General features: G+C 46.6%; 2 protein-coding genes across 2 annotated transcripts; both read right to left on the minus strand.

The window, feature by feature from the left end:
* Window positions 1-5,363: 5,363 nt before the first annotated feature.
* On the minus strand, window positions 5,364-6,248 carry LOC135829056 (uncharacterized). The gene has a single exon (XM_065341463.1). It carries the CDS (start codon window positions 6,246-6,248, stop codon window positions 5,364-5,366), a length of 885 nt encoding a protein of 294 aa, XP_065197535.1.
* Window positions 6,249-13,433: 7,185 nt separating this feature from the next.
* On the minus strand, window positions 13,434-17,350 carry LOC135829666 (endonuclease V-like). Its single transcript, XM_065342056.1, has 3 exons — window positions 16,955-17,350; window positions 15,484-15,943; window positions 13,434-15,214 (listed from the first exon to the last, which is right to left on the minus strand). The coding sequence occupies exons 1-3, from the start codon at window positions 17,005-17,007 to the stop codon at window positions 14,513-14,515; spliced, it is 1,215 nt and encodes a 404-aa protein (XP_065198128.1). The 5' UTR covers window positions 17,008-17,350; the 3' UTR covers window positions 13,434-14,512.
* Window positions 17,351-21,775: the final 4,425 nt, after the last annotated feature.

A 21,775-nucleotide genomic window follows, 5' to 3' on the forward strand; every position in this document is an offset into this window, starting at 1 on the left:
CTTAGCCAACGTCCAAGCCGATTTAGCGAGCTGCCAACAGTGGGCAAGAAACATCCACGGCACGTTCTCTGCAGACAACACAAGTATAATGTCCAATTACGACCTTCCTCCTGAACATTCTGTGCAGATGGACAATGTAGACTTAAACTTCAAGCAGGATTGTAAACATTTAGGAGCGCAGCTCAGCAGTGATCTTAAGTTCGATAATCATTTCAATACCATGTCCAAGAAATTTCAGCAAAGAGTAAATCTATTGTGCTATATGTGTTGCTATCTACCTTACCCCAACATTGCCTTGCTCTATAAATCATGTGTACGCCCCACAAAAGAATATGCCACTCCGATCTGGAGCCTCACCCTAACTACTGCACAGCTAGCTATGTTTGATGTCCTGCAGGCTAAGGTGTGTAGACGGTTACTAAGATCAGCCAAGATAGAATTTGACAGATATGAATCAAGAGATGGTTTAAATAGTATGTGTAACTTAGAATCCCTCCATTTCAGACGTACCCTCATCGCTATTACAATTCTTTTCAAATACATCCACTTTCAACCTCATATCTTATACCATTGTGACATCAATATTTCTCGTAGTTAACGCAGACCGAACAAGCTTGTTTTCAACTCTCATGGGAAATTTTCATCTTCCATTTTCTTACATAAAATCAGCAAATTATGGAATTACTTTCCACCCAAGATTACCGCTTTAGATTCTGATTCAGAATTTCGGACACAATTTCGTGCTCATTTTATACGGCATATATTTTCCTGCACAAGTCGCTTCACTAGTAAAAAAATCAATGATCATTTTCACTGCTTAAGAAGATCCCCTGATAGGCTATGCCTTTGGGAAATCCTTTAAATATCAAATTGACAGAACCAGACAGAAAGAGTGAAATAACAGCAACGAAAAGTGGTGAAAAAAGTTACGAAGTTTTCGTTTCTGGAGGAAGTAGTAGCATAGTTGGGTTCCCCATAGACATCAATAAACAACGGGGTGTTGACGTCAGATCATGGCGGCCCAGTAGTACATCGAAGTTCGTACATGTCCTTCTGCACACGCATCGAAATCTGAGAATGATTTTATGCAATATTTCGTGTTTGAAAACATTTATCCGTGGGTACCGGGCGCTGGCTGAGAAAAGGTTGTCTTCAAAAGGTTATTTTGCGAGAATCCGCGATATATGTGTTGAAACAAAAATGGCGTTACGATTAATTTATTGAAAGTGGTATAGTTGGTACGATTGTTCAAAACCATTAATTTTGAGCTCCAAAGTGTTCGTCCTCTTTTTGGCATGCTCACAACAGCTCGCAACAAACAAAAGCTAAGGACGATGGAAGTAGAGCATGCCAAAAAGAAGATTAAGGCTATACATGTAGTTCAAATGGTTTTGAACACCCGTACCGTACCACCAGTAGGCACCGGTGGATTATGCCGGCATATTTGTTGGTATAATTTGGTGGTTGAAAATTTGGAGCATAATTTGGCATACTCTCGGAGGTAGGAGCATAACTACACGATTATACCACGGTTCTAGTATGTAGGCTATACAATTGTGTACAATGCACCTGATCAGTGCTGGTGGTGTGCATGGTAAAGGGATCGGAGGTCATGCAGATCGTGTTTCAATGAAAAGCAGGGTATAAATCACGGCAATACAGTATTGTATGCTCGAAATCGTCTTCTTCAAAGTTTTTTCTCACACTGAGACAGTACATGTAGCAGAAGATGCGAGTAAATCAGCCTTCATCAGGTATCCCGAGGCAGACGAGATAGTGGCGGGTAGTCCGCAAAACTCCGTGTACCACAGTACATGACATTCTACATGGTATAATAACATGCTGCCAATCTAACAATAGACATTTCACATGTACATTACATTAAATTTGAACATTATGCATGTTACGAAGTCACGACCTCTGGATTTTAGCCACCATGATATGACTGCAGGCTATGGATATTGCTCTAAATTGATTATTATAGTTGATGTTCGGTCATGAAGGAAGGCGAGGTGGAGCTACGGGAGAGATGAGCTGATTATCGTTTATGGTTCTGTCTCCTTCGTTGGTGGATCACTTGCTATGGTGATTGTGGTAACAATTGCCGTATTCTGGACTATTGTGAACTTTGATCAGTATTTTGTTGATCCATAAACGGTTGTTGGTGTTTGTGAGAGCGTGTGTTTGCCAATGCCACTCTGATGTTTTGCAATTATAATTATCCACTGATAACACTTTGGGTATGCTGTTGGTACCACAAATTGTATTGCTTTCGCCTCATGCAATTGCCTCTCTGCAACTCTTCATATCTCACTTTTTTATTTATTTTTTATTTTTTACTATTATTCACAAACCCAACTCGTAAAATAAATAATTATGTGGCCAAAAACAAACATTTACTTGTATCTATGTGGATTTCAATGAAATTTTGTGTGTGACCTCGTGATATCCTCCACTGTCAATTTACGATGCTAACCTGGGAGAAACCCGACTTGAAAAAAAGGCTGAAGTACCTACTAGTATGTCTTCGAAATGTTTGCAAATTCGTACACCAGTTTCGGATTTTATCATATTGGTCTCAAAGGAAAGCTACAGCTGTCCTCTTTCTGAATAACGACACTAGCTACCCAGCGGGAGCAACTGAATCGCCTTCATGCCATTTGAGAGCTGCCCAATTACTCCTAAGCAAGATTTTGTAGCCACCTTCACAAATTTCATCGGTTCTCAAGTTTTACTTAACGTTGCACTGTGAGTCAAAGTCCTGCAGATTACTGAAACTCAAGATATTCATGTGGTCTCCACAAAGCATTCTCCGTACAGCGATGAATCAAAATGATTGTTCGCTTTTGAGGCACACCAATCACGTTGATGTGCTCTTCGCCCGAAGTTTTCAAAACAATACAAATTTCAAACATCTCAGCGTTTTGGTCTATAACACTTGCGCAGTTTCCGGGCATCTGTTTCGATATCAAACGACATACCAAGACAACGTTTATTCTCTCGCATTTCCAGTGAACTCTTTTTCGCAACGATCAGATAAAGGAAAATGACGCAACGACAATTTGAACAGCGATGTATAATGCATGTTACACGTATGCGCATCTACACGATGTACATGTATACTAAATGCGGTATGAGGAAATCCGGGTGTGATGTTTTGACGCATATTTGTGACATCAGTGCGCAAAAGTTTGATAAAGACATAAAAATTCATGCCACACCCATCAGGCGGACGCACATGTATGCGGCGGACCGGGGTGTAATCCCTGCAAGGTTCAGGTACACAAGTGGTGGCACCTGAACCTCCACATTGCGTGAGCCCGCACTCGTGCATAGCCATGAAACTGTAGTTTCTTGCACTTTTTGTCAGTAGATATCCTTAGGCCACGCCGTTTTTTTCTATGTTTCGTGTCACCTTATTCGATGAAATCAATGAGGGAGGGCGAAAAAATAAAAAAAAAGCCATCCAAAAAAAACAGTGTACGCGGATTGCATTTGTGTACATACAGCGAAGCGACGCGGCACTGTTCATATACATTGACACACACATGCAGTGACACACACATGCATACATGTACATGAATACATGAGTGTATCCCCTGTGCCATGCTTGTGGTCCAAAACACAGGCGGCATGATGATTGTGTGATTTGCGGCCCAGCTTATTAAACACACATGTACATGTACATGTGTGTTACAGTGTGTGAGCTGAGTACAATCATGCGATAAATAGAACAAATTTATGCCAACATAATAGTTACCGTGTAACAACCATGTTCCGGTTTTTTTCTCTTTTGGGTTACATTTTCCGGTTTTCTGGGTTTGCATTAAATTTGTTTAGCGCTTGCACCCGAATGCATCAGAGCAGTGTATAGAAAATGGGAGAGCCAAGTGACTACATGCAATGGAAAGTCACAGAGCAAAGCTGCACGCATACCCACGTATTCTCACAACACCGCACAAGGATGATTGGGGTACACCAGTGTGCTGGTTTCGATCAACTGGTGAAGCGATTGGCGTTGCAAACAGCCAAAATGATCGCTCACGACTGAGCTGCAGCAGGACCCGCGACCAGGTGCAAAGTTCCCTGATCGACGTTGCAAACAGCCAACCAGGGTGAAGCAGTTGGCGTTGCAAACGGCCAAAGCAATCGCTAATGCTTGAGCGGCAATAGTACCCGCGACCGGGTGCAATGATTACTGATTGGCGTCGCAAACAGCCGACCAATAGTATGCAATTTTAAGCAGAGTTAGTAGCAGCAAAGCAACCAGTTGAAGGAAGCTGTTCCCAGAAAACCAGCACACGGCACCCCAGCAAGCATTCACCACCAATGCACGAGAGCTAAGAACAAGTGATTAAGGCACGAGTTGGCTAAAGGTAGGCATGCAGATGGATGAAATCCAACGCAGGTTCTGAATACCGCAATTTAGCAATGACAATCGGTACCTGTATGTCAAGGCTTTATTACATCAACTGGAATGGCAGCACTGCTCGGTCTGGTTGTGCTTGAGCAGCTTGGGCGAGACGTCGGAATTCCTCCATGCGGAAACGAGACAGCGAGTCGGCAATGCAGTTAGACTGGCCAGCAATGTGAGCAGCAGTGGCGGTGAAATTGAAGCGGGCGCACACAAAGAACAGCTCCCTGATTAGGGTCATCACTGGCGGTGACTTGGATGTGCCGGAGCGGATGCAATCTACCCCAGTCTTGTTGTCACAGTGCATTGTGATACGACGCTGGTGCCATTCCTTGCCCCATGTGCAGCACGCTGTGACCAACGAGTAGAGCTCCTTCCACTCAATGCTGTGAACGAGTTGCTCAGGCTACCAGGTCCCTTGAAGCCAGCGGCCGCTGTTGAATGCGCCCCAGCCCAGGGTGCCACTGGCATCAGTAAACAGCTCCAAGTATGGAGATGATGTCCAATTTGGGAACAGGAAGAATGATTTTCCGTTCCATTGTTCCAGGTGCCGTAGCCACCATTGGATATCTTCCTGGCACTCGGTAGTCAGACTGATGCGGTAGTGAGGCTGCTGGTAGCGACTGCAAATAGACCACAGGCGCCGCATAAATGTCCGGCCGGGTACGATGACTCTTGCAGCAAAGGAGAGTTTCCCCAGAAGAGATTCGAGTTCGCGCTGAGACATGGTGGGGTTGATGCTTGCTGCAGTCAACAGGCGCTTGATGTCAGCCAATTTGTCGTCAGGGAGCCGGGCTTCCATCTTCTCACAATCCAGGATAATGCCCAGGAATGTCAGGGTACAAGACGGGCCTTCCACCTTCGCAAGCGCGAGCGGGACTCCAAAGTATGAGAATGCGCGGAGAAGAATGGCCAGCTGCCGATTCGCCACTGTCTGGCCCACGCTCACTCACAAGTAGTCGTCCAGGAAATGCAGCAAATTAGGGATGGAGAATTCGTGGTGTATTATCCATTCGATGGTGGCTGCCACTGCATCAAACACCGCCGGGCTGGAGCGGAGCCCAAATGGCAAGACACGGTCGTAGTAGTACTTTCCCTGCCACAGGATGCAGAGGAGATGCCAATCCTGTGGGCGGACAGGTATTTGACGAAAAGCGCTCTTCACATCGAGTTTAGAGAGATAGATAGGAGACGGAGAGGACATAATGATGTGAATGGCTTCATCAATGCTGATGTACTGCAAAGAGAAAGGCTCGGCAGGGATCCCGTCGTTAACGCTGGAGCCGGCTGGGCTTGACAGGTAGTGTATCAAGCGTAGCTTGCGATTCTTTTTTGGAACAGTGCCAATGCCAGAGCAGTACATAAATGGGAATGGGGGCGAGTCAAATGGGCCAGCCGTGTAGCCGGCGATGCAGGAAGCGGTGAGCTGTGCAGACACAAATGCAGAGTTCTGGAATGCTGATGAGAGGTTGGACGAGTGCTGGTTAGTTATGCGGTTGCCGGTAAAGCCAATGTCAAAGCCGCAGCGGAGGCTGTTGATAACATACGAAGCCAATGAACTGTCAGGGTGGTTACGGAGCAGTGATTCGAAGCGAGAAACAGAGAGGGGTGTGTGGACAGCAGGACATGCGCTTGTGAAATCAGTAGAACGTGAAGTGCAGGGAGAAATATGTACAATCGCGTGAGCTGCAGCCAAAGCAGCAGAGTTACTGGGGCCTACCGCACTTAGATCCGTTGTGGTCCTTGGACCCGCAGCGGTTGCAGACATGGGCGTACTTGCACGTGCTGAGACTGCAACGCCCAGCGTTGATGTTCCGGCAGATCGGTTGGCCATTAGACACCGTACGGACTCCATTGAAGGCTTGCTGGTTGTTACGTTGCGGACGAAAGGGACACTGGCCGCCTCCGGGATGAACGAGGCGGCAGGACTCACATGTGGGCCTTGATCGGCTAGTCACGGACATTAGCAAAGGTGTCCCGCAAAGTAGGTGCCCTCTGGCGGACTCAGAGATGCTTGAGCTTGGCGGCCCGAGTCACCTACTTGAAGTCCGTGGTGATGCCGGATCTGACCTACGCGTCAAGTTGTTTCGTGTTCTGTCTAACTGCCCAGCAAGCATCGGATCTCCAGACGCTGGAGAACAAAGCGGTTCGCGCAGTTTTGGCGCTCGGCCATACGACTCTGCTCAACCTCTGCTCCAACGGGTGGAACTCTACCGAATCTCAGAGCTGCACAAGCAAAAGGCGCTATTGCTCACCTGGCGATGCATGCACGGCATTGCGGGGAACCGGCGCTGTGGACTGAATTCAAGGTCACAAGATCGGCGTACCCGCTCGCAGAAGGACATCGGAGCGCACGTACCACCCGCCGCAAGCCGCGCTGGTCAGGCTAGGTTCTCTGTTGCCGCTCCCAAGCTGTGGAACGCACTACCCAGCGGCATCCGCACCATCCCCCAACGCAGTGTGTTCAAGATGTCAGTCATCCCACATACGCTCGCTCCATGAAACGTATCACCCATTATTCCAGTCACTGTTGCTGTCGCATCCACTCGTATGTTGCATCCACTCGTAGCCCACGTCCACTGATGTCGACGGAGGTAGCTCTCTTGCTACTGTGTAATAGTGACATGTACCCAGCTAATGTCTCTGCTTCGTTCAGGGAATTCAGAATAGGAAGTCTGCTGTACCACCCGCTCTTTTCTTTTTACTTTTAAAAGCGATTATTTGTAACATGGAAATTTGTTCCTTGGCTCACCATCTGAGTTCTTAAAGCTATTATTCATTTTCTGCTGCCCCCGGTTACTTCTTTTATTAGTATTATTATTTTCTTTGCCTTCGCTTTCTTGTTATTGGGCAACTTGCCCGTTAGAATCTGCGAAGTAAAATAAACAACAACAACATTTGCCACAGATTTATGTCGATGACGTCAAACAAATTCCGGTTGCTGCTCAGTGACACTGCAAAGGTAAGCGCAAGCCAAAGTCAGCGCAGCAAGAGCTACCCAAGGCGACTTGGGCGCGCATGCGCAGCAGTTGAGTGCACGTGTAAAGCCAGCTCAGTCGCAGCTAGCATGAGATAGAGAGCAGCGCATTGGTCTTATCGCTCACTAGAGTTAGCCCAAAAGCTAACACAACATTTTGCATTTCCAAAAAAAATATGTTCCTTTTTTGTTTTGTTTTTGAACTCCGGCTGTGAAATACATGCGTGCGGGGACGCGAACTATAGATAAAAAACAGTGTGGCTTAGCTAAAAAAACACTAACGTCAACGCAATCCTTACCGTACTTCGGATTGTTCAAGCCGACTTTTCCCTTAGCACAATGTACGTTATAGTTCAGACAAAGTAGTCGCGACAACCATGGCGTTATGAATTTTCGCGGAAACAAGTGCAGGAAATTCAAAAATTTTAACAAGGGATTAGTTTGCTGTTGTTCCGAATGAATACCTTGCCGAGGTCTTTCACTCGGGAATGGCAAAGGCAGGGCGAAAAAGAGTATTCGTTGTGCCCAGGTCCTTGGAAACGTTTCCTACACGCAGCAGCGACGACTGCAAGGGTTCTCCAGTTCCAGCAGGTCTGGGAGAGTCCAATGAATTTCTTCTTCAGGAGTGCCACGGAACCGATCCTTTGTTTCCCAGATGGGATAGAGAGTGAAACGCATGAAGCAGAGGACGCAGACATTGTCAACTGAAAGGTATAACTCACCAAAAAAGCTAAAAGTCACTAGAGGAAGCAATCTCGACTCTGGTCTCGATCTGCACGTGTTTTTCATCTCCCGCCAGTTACAAAACAATGCGAGTTTTTTTGGATTTTTTTTGCTGAATTACCATAATCGAACGTCGGCCCTTTATTCTGAGCTCTGTAACGTTTTTCCGTTATCCGATAATGTCTTTTGTCGCGGCTGGCAGTCAGTACCGTGAAAGTTAGTGTTATCGTACTTTTGCTAAGCATCTCTATTATCCCCAAACATATATCACGACCACCCTGCGAACATCCCCGGGTCGCTGTTTTCAAGGTAACAACTGGTTTGTGTTGGGTCCCTTGAACATGTCCATGTGCAATAGTTCCTTCTTTTTTTTTTTTACCATGGGACGCGCACCCTGTCCGATTCTGGACCCAAAGAGGCCTCGACCCACGTGCTCATGTTCAGACCGATTGCATCTACAAAGTACTGTAATTTCACAAATTTCCGGTGTACTTTTATTTCGGTACCTTCAGTAGATCTGTTTCATACTTAAATTTTCAATAAACCAAACACCAACACACATAATCCAATAGGAAATTGCTTCTCTGTGTCTAAAATTTCTGTTCACCTAACTTTGCTTTTGCGCTCATACGGAAAATATTGAGCACCTAAAATTTCTGAAATCAGAGTATACTCTCAGAAATGAAGGGCACTGCTTACCACGCAGGACATTCTACTGAATGCATTATGCAATGCGTAGAGTACAGCAAGTGCACAGCATAACCTGCTTACGTCACAATCACCGTCGAGAAGAAATTACTTGACGGACAGGCGTACTCACCCTGATCTGACAGGCTTTTGACGCAAACTACATGGATTTCGAAACTGCGACTTGAACTTGAAGCCAGGCTTGTCTTGGTTTGGCTGAGCGATACCTCGGTAGACACGATGAGGATCCAACATATCCATGTGAACTAGTGTTGTGCGTCTGTCTTGAGCCATACTGGGTGAACTGCTAGCTGCAGCGCTGCGCATCACACACAACTAGCCTGAACTTCGCATCATTATACGCCAAATCTCAAACAAGCAAGCCGAACTTTCAGATACTTCGACTTGATGGAGAACCTTCCTCATCTACAAATACATTACGCAGTTACCACTTCCACAGGTTCTGCTGCATAGTCGACGCAACTCCTGCTTTCTTCCGTCGACAACAGCTAGCTGTGTTAGCAAGGAGTTTGTAGGTCGACAACAGGATTTTTTTCTTCTCCAAGTCCAGATCTCAAACAAAATGCAGCAAACGAAGTACATGATGTACTACTGACAGTACTGTGGCGGAGTCGGACATGGAAATCCAGTCGATTGACCGGTGCCGGCGCCCTCAGCGCGTACGGTACAGACCGATGCGTGCATGCAGTGCACAAAGTCATGTTGATCTGGTGCGACCAGCGCGCGCCCTGCGGCACATAAATGCATGTGTGTACCGCTTATCCACGACTGCATGGCCAGAGCCGGCGCGCTGGGGCCGCTAGAAGTGCGACCGGATTTCCATGTCCATAATAGTAAAATGTACTCAGTACTACTACTACCACTAGTAGCTACTAACATTTCTTCGAATATATTAAGACGGCCGAGGACGGCCGAGGACGGCCGAGGACGGCCGAGGACCAGCCTGCCGACCAGCCGGCAGGACCAGCCTGCCGGGTACACTATCTGCTGACTTGGAGGCAGCAGATGCCGGAAAGCTGAGTAGTCTGGAGGACTTGCACAGAATCAGGAAGATTGCAGCGGATAGGGCCGAGTGGCGAGCTCTGTGTCAACGGGTGACAGAAAAAGATCTGTAAGGGATGGATGACACTATAATAATATCTGACTTCGTCTCAACGACGTACACGTACATGTAACCTTGTATGTTTGGTTGGTGCCTTTGTTGCTGATCCACCACACCATCACTCAATTCTCTCTACTGCATTGTTCACCCACCACTGAATTTATACTTCTGCGGCTCCTTCCCCCCCCCCCCCTTTTTCTTCTGATTCGTGCTGTTTTGGTTCTGATACAGTGATCGTTTGATTTTTTCCCACAGCGTATCATTTGTTACCCTCCTGCCTTCGTTGTCCAGCACAAGCGAAGAAGTGGACCTATCGGTCGACTTCAACGAGAAAATGCACATAATAATAATATTAAAACAATAGGAGGACAGAGAAAGTGTTTTTACTCAGAGTTTCACGCCCTGACGATATGCGCAGTGGATTGGTAGTACCTGTATACAAACCAGGCAAGCCACTCGGAAAACCGAAAAGTTATCGCCCCATCATGTTACTCTCTGTAGTGAGAAAGGTGCTGACGTCAGTTATTACTAAACGTAGCACGGATGACATCACCGTTTATGTCTCTGAAACCCAGGCTGGATTTCGTCCAGGTCGCTCAACCGCTGATGGTGTATTTTACACAAGGTCGCTGTGTGAGCGGGCCTTGCTTGGCAACTGGACATATTCCGTCACCCTTCTAGATTTCTCTGGTGCTTTTGACACTATAATTCGCACCACAGCACTTGACAGGTTAGAGGAAGCAGATATCAGCACAACAACCATCAAGTCTCTACTTTCCAACACGACAGCCAGGATCAAGCTGAGTGGCTCCCTGAGTCCCCCTTTCCCAACTAACATCGGAGTGGTCCAGGGAGACCCGATGTCCCCTATTATGTTCATAACATATGCAGAAGGCACAATGCGCAAGATCAGGGAAAGATGCACAATTCGCTCACCAATGCCTGCTCCAACAACGCAGTACGCTGACGATACTACTCTGCATAACCGAAATGACGATGAGGCGAAGGCTCTTGTTGCTGAGTGTGAACCTATATTTAACGAAGACAACCTCAAGCTCAATACACAGAAAACTGAATATGTTGATGTTACAAGAAACAGCAACGAATGGAGATCAATCAAACTCCTGGGTTCTCTATTGGGCTCTGCAGAAGACGTGGACATGAGAATCTCAAAAGCAAACAGGGCGTTTGGTTCGATTTCTTGGAGACGGCATTCCTTTCAATCCCGACTGTGTATGTTTAACTGCCTCATAATGCCGATCCTTCTATACAATTGCGGATTGTGGACTCTGTCCAAATTGCTGAACGACAAACTGGACAAATGTCAACGGAGGAAGCTACGCGTACTGCTGCAGATTGTCTACCCGCAACGCATCACCAATAACAACTTATACACAGAAACAAAACAATCTCCAGTTAGTGCCACATGTCGGCGACGCAGGCTGCTGTGGTTTGGCCATGTGGTGCGAGAGGGTCCGGAATCCGCCTCGTTCAAAGCACTGGAGCTATCAATCAACACAAACGACATAAAAAAAACCCGTGGCCGTCCGCCATTGCGGTGGATAGATACGATTCGGCACGACCTGAAGGCAGCGGATCTCTCCGTGGAGAGCGCTCTCCAAGCTGCAGGAAATAGACTAACTTGGCTTGACACTGTTGACAGATGCGTCGACTCTGCTCCTGTCTAACAGGTTCAGGGAAGATGCGAGCTGTGTTTATTATTATTATTTCACGCACTAAGCGATCATCAGAAAACAGTAATGAGAAATCTGGATCAGTATTGGTTTATATACTCACAAAGCAAAGTGTAAATAGCTGCAGCATGGCGCAAATCTAAAAGTTGTGAATGGCGGCAGTGCAAATAGTGAATGACAGCAGTGGTGAATGGTGACAACCACTGGAGCTGGTTGTCTCTTACTTAATTAGGTGATGGTTGTAGATGGTTTAAAGTTCCGAAGGTAGTACCTATTCTCATGGCGACACTTCGACTTCTTCTTTGTCTCGTCCGTTTTACGCTCGACAGCTGCGACTCCGATCTACAGTGACGCGCTGAGGAAGAGTGGACACCGGGAGAACGTACAGTATTTTGACGAGCGTAAAACGGACGAGACAAAGAAGAAGAAGAAAAGGAATCGCCCTCGGAACATCATATGGTTCAACCCACCATTTAGCAAGAACGTCGCCACCGACGTTGGACATCGCTTCCTCCAGCTAGTGGCCAAACACTTCCCCAAAGGCTCAAGCCTCAACAAAATCTTCAACCGGAACTCTGTAAAGGTTAGCTACAGTTGCATGCAGAATATGGCCACTATCATCAAACAACACAATAACACGATTCTACGACCCAAGAAACAAGCTATTATAAACGGAGGTGACAACGATACCAGGACTTGTAACTGTCGGGCGAAAGACTCATGCCCACTGGACGGAGCGTGTCTAACGGAGAGCATCGTATATAAGGCAAGAGTCACCGCAGGTATGGAGAAGAAGGAATATACTGGATTAACAGCAACAACATTCAAACAACGCTACTATAACTACCAATCCTCATTCCACCACAGACAACACGAGAAGGACACCCGCCTATCGCAGTACGTCTGGCCCAAAAAGGATGAAGGAAAGGCATGCAGCATTCAATGGGCGGTACACGGCAGAGCAGCGGCCTAAAGCAACAAAAGCAAAAGGTGCAACCTGTGCCTGGCAGAAAAATTGGCAATCGCGCAAGCACCCATGCAAGCACCTCTCTCTCAACAAAAGGAGTGAGCTTGTGTCGAAGTGTCGCCATGAGAATAGGTACTACCTTCGGAACTTTAAACCATCTACAGCCATCACCTAATTAAGTAAGAGACAACCAGCTCCAGTGGTTGTCACCTTTCACCACTGCTGTCATTCACGCTTTGCACTGCCGCCATTCACAACTTTTAGATTTGCGCCATGCTGCAGCTATTTACACTTTGCTTTGTGAGTATATAAACCAATACTGATCCAGATTTCTCATTACTGTTTTCTGATGATCGCTTAGTGCGTGAAACTCTGAGTAAAAACATTTTCTCTGTCCTCCTATTGTTTGAACCGGCTCTACCACTCGGTATTGAGCACTCTCTTGGACAGCCTGGAACCTCTCTGTTTTAATAATAATATTATTATTATTCGTTGAGGCTGAAATGCTTCATATACAGATAATTATTATGCTCTGTGATGCATCAGCTAGTTCGTGAATGTCTTTTTTAGACATTCATCATTGTTTGTTCTCACATTGGTCGTGGACCTGACCATGACGTTTCTTGCGGATGCGCACAACAAAACGTTTTGTTGTGACATGGTTATCTAAAGTACATGGACTTTGTTACTGTTTCTTAATATTCAATAACTCAGATGGTAAGCCAAGGAAAACAGATTGTAACATAGAAATTGAGGGAACAAGTTATGCGTTTGAGTCTAGCATTTAAATTAGATTTTGGACTGTCAGACGCGCACAATTTAGCACAAAACTGACAAGGAATACTGAGACATTCCATGGCATGAAAGTCAGCTTGAACACTGCTCGATAGCGCTAACCAACGGCCTTCCAAACTTGGAAGGTTCATGGATATAGTGCTGATTCCAAAGAGGGGAAGGCGAGCGCCATCCAGCCGAGCACAGGATACATTCCAGGGCTTCATGGATATCTTGCCTGGTATGATGACGGGACGGCAAGACCAGACAGAACGGTCAAACCACAATGCGACAACGGAAAGCAACAACCACCTAACTTGGGAGGCTCAATATTATCAGAATGATATGAAACTATGAAGGGGAAGGTTCGCGAGGACGAATTGTAACAAACCGAACGCCATTATCCAACGGTACTGTACTTAGTTGATGACAGTGATGGACTCAGAACTAATTGTTTTAGTATGTATAGTAGCACACGACGATCTTTTGCCGTATTGTTCACATATACAGCCAAGAAAGAAAGGGAAGAAGACGGGCAGACATGAAACGTGGGAGGGTGGGGACACTGGTGAGACACAAAAAACTGACCGAAGAAGTCAGGCAAAAAGAACAGCAACAAAAAGAGAAAACACCAGATTCCATATTCGCAAGAAAAATAATTTTGTTGCGCGAGAAATCATTTCTAACCTCACTCGCTCCGCTCGGCCGGCGAGAAATATATCTCCTGTCCCGATCATCAGTGGAATTTACGGGATTAAAGGTAGCCAATGAAAGTAACTGGAGTTAAATCATCAAGCAGGGGTATGGACACACATCAGGAATGCTAAAATATATGGGATACAACAAAGTAGGAAGGCTAGCAAGCGAGTTGACAATCTCACATAACAAAGTGTAGAAGAACATAGTCATCAAGGTTCTCTCTCGTGCTTTGACTTCGATCTACGTAGAATGTATCCACGTATCTGCGCAGGATTTCCCAGTGCGTTCCTGGAGAGGGTTAGTGATGTGGTGTATCTTATGTTGAAGGCTGCATGAATTAATGAAGCCTATCTTTACAGTTCCAGCAGTTTATCGTGTGACAGACTCTGATGCGATGCTGCAACGCGTTCGAAATGCCTTTCCCTCTCGGTGGCTGATGCTTCGTTAGCCCATGTTACCTGTAGATCGGGTGAAGTGTTGCACTGACGGGGATGCCTTGGGCTTGAATGTATGTTTTCCAGTAGCCGAGGTGAAGCCCTCGTCGTCTGGGGGAGGTGTTAGCTGCTTTGCCACGTAGACAAGCAGGGAAACCAGGCGTGCCTTGGGCGTTAGCTGATGGCTTGGGCTTGAATGTATGTTTTCCGGTAGCCGAGGTGAAGCCCTCGTCGTCTGGGGAGGTGTGAGCTGCTTTGCCACGTAGACGAGCAGGGAAACCAGGAGTCCTTTGGGCGCTAGCTGATGGCTGGGCCTTCAGTGGAGCTGTATTCGGAGTCTCCTGCTGAACGTCATGTGTGGTGGAAGTCGTGGAATCCTTGCCGCCAGACGTGTCCATGTCGACCTGCTGCACTGCTCCGTCGTAACTGTTGTGATCTCTAGGCTTGGCATTCACACGCGGACGAGTGCCTCTTGTTCTTGCACCAATCTGTTGCCGGGATTCTTGATCAGCACTGTCTATAGGAGCTGGAATTCTACAATTGCCTCGATAGCACTGCTGGACTATTCTGATTGCAGTATTCAGAGACACTCTGTGGCCAACTGAAATATAGACGGGTGTTGATCCACCTTTGTTGACGCTGGCTACTCCAATGATGCCGGTCTTGCCCTTTCCAATCACTGGAGCCGTGCCTCTGTTTTGGCAAAGGTGTTTGATATTGTCCTGCGGATGCCAAAAGGGTCAAAAAGACGCAAGTGTTAAACTTTCAACAGGGACAGATGATTATCACTGGGACCATATCCTAAGCTAAGTACTTTTCACTTGCTATCCCCTCCATCTCCGAAAAGTTCGCTCAGTTGCACGACAGGAATAATAATGAATTACAGCCAATATTGTGCGAAATGGGCATCATCACGGCAAAGATAAAGAAGTAGATGCGAGTATTCCTAACGAATGTTCCAGGGCAAGAACATAGAGAAGTCTTCACTTACTTCTCGGAATTGTCGCTCACTTCGGGCTTGAACCGCTGGAATAAGAAGTGTTTTGGCTACACCAATGGTGGGCACGTCAGCCACAACTCCTAGATGGCTGGCTGAGCCACAGCCTCTGTGGTGCAAAATTCCATTGCCATCCACCAAAAGCACCTGTGGCTTCCACTGGGGGTGTTCCTTTTTAAGCGTCTCCAGCAACGTGACATAATGCTCGACTTCTCGATACGCCAAGAAGCCGGATTTGTATGGTACGGTTATTTTGACGGGAATCTTAAATGTATGCATGTGTTGCATGGTACGGTAGTTATATAGCGATAGCGCAGCCACGGCCGTCTGGTTGTCGTTGCTGCTGTACGAAATATCAAGTCCACCAATGATGTTAATTGACGACCTCAGGGTTGCTCCTGGGCGACCGAATCGATCCTCTTGGATGATACTACATCGGATATTCCGCTGAATCCTGTGTGAACCAGACATATAGAAACCAAATGGAAGAAATAACGAAGAAAAAACAGCATATGTATCACTGGGTGGATGGGTTGCAACATTAGAGTGGGTGTATGGGGGTCTGTTTCTTGTATGTATGTGTGTATGTAGCGAGACTTTGCAGCAGGATCAAGATCACGATGTATGTATGCAAGTATGTATGTATGTATGTATGCAAGTATGTATGTATGTACGAAGCATGTTTGTATGTATGTTTGTATTTATGTATGTATGTATGTATACATAGGTACCTCCATAAGAGCACAATCCTCTGGCAGAGATTACTTCTGTCTTTGGCGCTCATGAAACAAAGGCAACATTCGGTTGACGCTGTGTTGTTTTCGCTGGATTACACTAGGTGCGGTAAACTTCGATATAGAAGACTGAAACTGGTTCACTGCACCGATGTGAATTCCTACCACCAGTGTTTCTTCTTTACAGTTTGGACCTCAGCAGATTGCCTAGGTTTCAATGGAGATTTTTGTGTGCTCCCCGTAAATTTTGAATGTATGTTAAAATATTAGTGAGCCAAAGTCTGCGCAGCCGTGGCCGTAAAGTTTTCTTGTGTACTTTTTAGTTGTCTGTTTTCGGCCCTATGTCGGCATCCTGGTTGATAAGTGGAGAGGAGGATTCTCTTTCTCTAGGATTCCTTCGGCCGACCTCGTTACGGCCTGGTTAAAAGGGTGACGCTGAGCAAAAGTTCCATTCTAAACTAAGTTACTTTTACCGTTATGCAGATTATCTAGTTGATAACCTGCGATTGCTGGCTATGTGCATACTTGCCTATTTGATTTGGGATGTAAAATTACTTGTAAAATACATCGGATGAATAGTAAATGGATAGAAAATAGGAAATTCAAATCAGGTAAGATCATTGCCAATCTAACTTCACCTTGCATACAAAGCCTGACTCCTATAACTACATGACTGTGGCAGAGGTTTGGTGCTCTGTAGAAAAAGTGATCATACTTATGCATAAACGTACCTTGACCACTGCTCCATCTGTTTGCCAGAAACACGAGGCTCCTTTGCCGCCATGTTTGAATCTTCAGCTGAGAGAGGAGTTGTACACGGCTCAGTTGAGCTCACCAGTAAGATCGCTCACAGTTCTAGAGAAGAACCGCAGAACCCGAAAACGTCTGAATACTACCACTGAGGATTTTGATAACGTTTGATTCAGATTTACCAAACAAAAATTGAACCAACTCAGGCAACCTCTGTCGACAGCGGAATAAAATGAAACTAAAGCCAAAGGCGAAGGGAAGAGGCAGAGAGAAGTAAAAGTTGAAGTGTGTTCAAGGAGAACATTTTCAACACTGACGATGCAAGGCATCAAAGCCTAGACTTCAAGTTGTGCAAAGCTTCTTCGCCTCGGGCCTGCAAGGCCTGCTCTTGATAGCATATGCTTGCGGGATAAGGAGGTTGTAAAACTCCCACAGAAACTATGGCGTTCATGTCTTCTACGTGGATAAAGGTTATTATTAGATGCAGCGTGCGACTAAAGCCGACGAGCCTAAAGGCTAAAACGCAATACGCCACTGGTCAACGGCGCCGCTGCTGCGCAATAGTGGCGGCGCCAACAATTGTGCCACTGCCACTGGTCTAAGAAAATTAATAGGAACGTAGGGACGTGATCTTTGACGCTACAATGTCATGAACTAGTAGTAGTGAGTCTTGTGACAAAACATGTAGGACTAGGAGTAGGCGTATGCCAGTGTTGCCGGTGCACCGCCATTGTCAATGGAAATTGCGTTGGTTGCGCCTGTACTAGAACGGGTTGCACACTTATGTCAGAATTATGTCCGTTCGCAAAAAGGCAGATGCAAGAGCATCGCGAGCTGCACATCGGCATATCCCAACGTCGTCGGCGACTCGACCATTCAACTCGTCTGTACAACAACATCAGTCTGCATATCACAACCGTCGTCAGCTTTTCAGCTACCAAAATAATTGATGCACTCAGCCCTGTCGCTGTTTCTCTAGCAACAGGTAGCCTGGGGAACGCGCCTGACTGAACACTTAGGAAAGACCACACGCAATCCCATCCTGAATCCACAGCTACAGCGGAGGAGGTACATGTTTCGATTTCGCAACTTCTGGGCTATGGGCCATGGAGTGATGTCGACTGTGTCACGTGTGTGCTGATGGCTGACGCCAGTAACGCTTTCAAGTAACTATTATTAGTTTACTAGTTCAACACTAAACAGCCTCAACCCTGCTTCATGTATCTACAACATCATCCTGCCTAGGCGCCGGTCATGCCCAGCCCTAGCAAAGGTTGTCATCGACTGCTGCAGGAGCCCGCCAACTCAGGCCCTAGGCCCTCAGGCCATCAGGGATCACAGTCTCGTGCGCATTACATACATGTTCACGCAGGATCGACAAAAGCGTCGCGCGAGGGCGGCTTTGGTGCCCCCCGAGAGAGCACCGATCGTGTACATAGTCATTCAGGGTTCACAGTCTAGTAACGGACAGAGTTGCGTAGAAAAGCGTCGATTAGATGGGGGCGGCGCACGTGCTCCAAAATGCCAGCTTGACCAATCAGCAGTCAGCATTTCGTCACATTTTTGCTCGAAGTAGGGGGTGTTTGAAGGAGTTAGCAGCACTTCAGCTAGGTTCTACGAGGCTGGGACTTGGCCCAGGCACAGAAGACAGGTGTTCCAAAAGAGTTATCGAAACAAATTTTCATTACGCACACGGGTATGCCAGAGCATATGCGTAAATTTCGTGAGATATAGAACAGTATTGGAAAGGAGTTTCCAAAAACGTCTCGGTTTTCTTTGCCAGGGTCTCCTGAAAATGTTAAGCCATAGATTGTCCAAATCGACCAAGGCCAAGGGGAGATGCTCTGTACTGATTTTAGAAACCCCGAGTCCCAGCGGCGCGCAACCGCTTGCGCGAAAATGTGTGAAGATCAAACAACAAGAAAAACGCATGCATGCAGCAGAACAGCAACGCGTGCCGTCGAAGAGAAAATCATTGTGCACAGATTGTTCAGTGTTCTCTCCTCAGTTCGCCCGCGGCGTAGGTTGCTGTGCTTTCATTCTCGCTGGAGTTCTTGTGGCAGCGGATTTCGCCATCATGGAGGAACTGGTACCCTGGGAAACCTAGCCTTCAGTGACCCTCGACTAACGCCAGGTGGATTTGCTGGTCCCGTTCACCTCCATCCGATCAGCAGCTCCGTGTGGTATCATCATGTTCTCGGCGTTACCTGCCTGGCGAGCTCTGACTCGTTTATGTGTCTTCTTACCTGTGGAACATCGCGATCGCTCATTGTAGAATCAGCTTTTGGTCGGACATGGCATGTTGTATTTACTGGGACTAGCACAGGTTGCGTTTCGCCTTCTCCTTCGGTGGGTAATTCTATAAGGCACAGTGAAAGGCAATTCTTTGCCCAGGACAAGCACAACTACTGTAACTGTTCAATGTTGCGGTGCAATTCCCAGTGCAAATAATAAAGCAAACTATTTCCACTGGAGTATGCACGATCGTAAAAGAAACAAGATCGACACGAACGGAAACGAGAATGGTTTGACACTGCATGCCGAGAGAAGCGAGGAAAGGACAGGTCCTACCAAACCATCGGCTCTAAAACTACAAGAAAAGGCTACAAGTACAACTCAGGGCGTCAGGTTCTTTCTCTTGTCTGTTCTGTTTGGATGCGTGGGATGTACACGATCGGTACTCTCCCGGGGTCACGCGACTCACGTGCGCAAAACCCGCCCTCGCACGACGCTTTTGTCGATTCCGCATGTCAACTGTGAGCCCTGACATTCCACGCATCCCACACAACAGGGAACTAGAAGATAAAGAGCCTAAGTCACGTGACGTCCTTGGCTTGAGTTGTAGGCTGTTCTCATAGTTTTATTAGTAGTATTACAAGTATTATCAGACCTTCCAGTGGCTAAATATGAATCAGTGTCAATATAGATGAGGAGGGGCGTTTGCCAGCCATGGCGTAGGAAGAAAGTATAAGAAGTGTGGTGGTGCACCAATACCATGGTAAGTAACAGAGGAAAGGGAGCAGTACAGCCGACATGAGACGACCGAGACTAAACAGATATACTGACGAGTGAATCGCAATTGGAATGTTGAAATGCTGCTTTGCAAGATTGCGAAACGAGGGAAGCGACTTAGCCTGACGGACATGGAGGGGCAGCGCCAGTCATTTCGTATAAGACTATTGAGAGCTGAAAAAGGGGGAGGATACAAAACGAGATGTGGTAGCTCGAGGGAGACGGACTTTACTACGTGTTCGAAACAAACCAATTAAGTTGCTGTAGGTGGGGGGGGGGGATATGCCAAGGTAAATTCAGCCCTCACCATCGTCTACACGGATTTCAAAAGCGTGGACCTCCATTTTGAAAACATGGTGGCTGGCTGCGCTACCCATAGGCGCACGTGCCCCCCCCCCGCGTGTCTTAGCGCGAGATTCGAGCTAAAGTAGTAAAGATCATGTCGCCCACTCATTTCCCTGTGTTTCCCCATTTCTTCGAACTCGCTCAGCTTTTGCTTCGGTTGTGCTTCAGCTCCACGCTGTAGTCTGAGTTTAGTTCTCTTGTCTTCTTCCAGCAGAATACTGCAAACTCTACAGCGCGTCGAGCTTCTCCTCGAAGAGTTTCTTTTGCGTCGAGACAGACTGTCGATCGTTTCAGTCCTATCTTGCCGTCGTCTCATGAGCGCCCGAAAGCAACAGTATCTATTTTCTTGGCGTTCCATTTTCTGGCGAACTCATTCACCTACTACTTCTTCCTTTATGAAAGCTTCAGCCTCCCACTAGCGGCAATCATGCCTTGGAAAGGTACACTGTATGTACAGCCAGTGCAGTGGTGTCAGTGTACTGAACTGCAAAAAGCACCTGCATGCACTGCGCGTAGTTGTTGTTTGTTTTGTCGAGAAAAAATCCCTTTCGCACTCGCGCGGGCTGAGAGGGCGCAGCACGGAAACGGGTCTATTGAATTCATTTCTTGGTCGATTTTGACAACCAATACGTCGTTGTTTTTTCTTTTTTCACTGGCTATCCTTTCTCTGCTTCCGAATTGCGATGCCGTCCACCTGGAAAGCCTTGAAGTGAAACAAGTGGAGGTCGATTTCGGAGGTAATTTTCGGCCAAACGGCATTAAAATCGAAAAATTCGAAGCGGACGATCTGTTGGTATCTATCGAAAGAAGACGCTGGTCCATAATAATCTTTGGAAACACCTTTTAAAACTACACCGTATGAACCAAGGAATTACGGTAAGTTTGAGGATTTTGGTCCATTAGCTGTACGCTGATTGGTCGATTAGCGCGACCGTTGACAAACGGGCCAGTGACGCTTTGTACAGCGTTGGTGAGGGCTGAAATTGCGTGCACAAGACAGCACATTATGATTATACCATTTTGTACAAGTCCGAGTTAGAAATATAGCAGCCAGTTCTAAATATGATGCGGAGGATACGGCGGTTAGAACCGATGTTCGCGATATTTTGCTCGGCCCTGTCCTTTGTTCACTTCTCTCCGCACACAATGTCAAACAATCCTCGTTTCCGCTCGTCTCGATCTTGTGCTTTAGCGGTGGTACATGCTCCTGTGGAAATACTTTGCTTTGTTATTTGCACTGGGAATTGTACCGCAACAGTTACTGCATTAAGAGCTCAGATGGTGAGCCAAGGAAAAAATTGTAACATGGACATTGTGGGCACAAGTTATGCGATCGATTCCACCAACTAAACTAGATTTTGAACAGTCAGACGTGCACAATCTAGCACAAAACTGACAAGGAGAACTGAGACATTCCACGGCATGACATATGTTGTGCCAGTTTT

Source organism: Sycon ciliatum, chromosome 13, assembly GCF_964019385.1.
Source record: "Sycon ciliatum chromosome 13, ocSycCili1.1, whole genome shotgun sequence".
NCBI classification, from domain to species: Eukaryota; Metazoa; Porifera; class Calcarea; order Leucosolenida; family Sycettidae; genus Sycon; species Sycon ciliatum.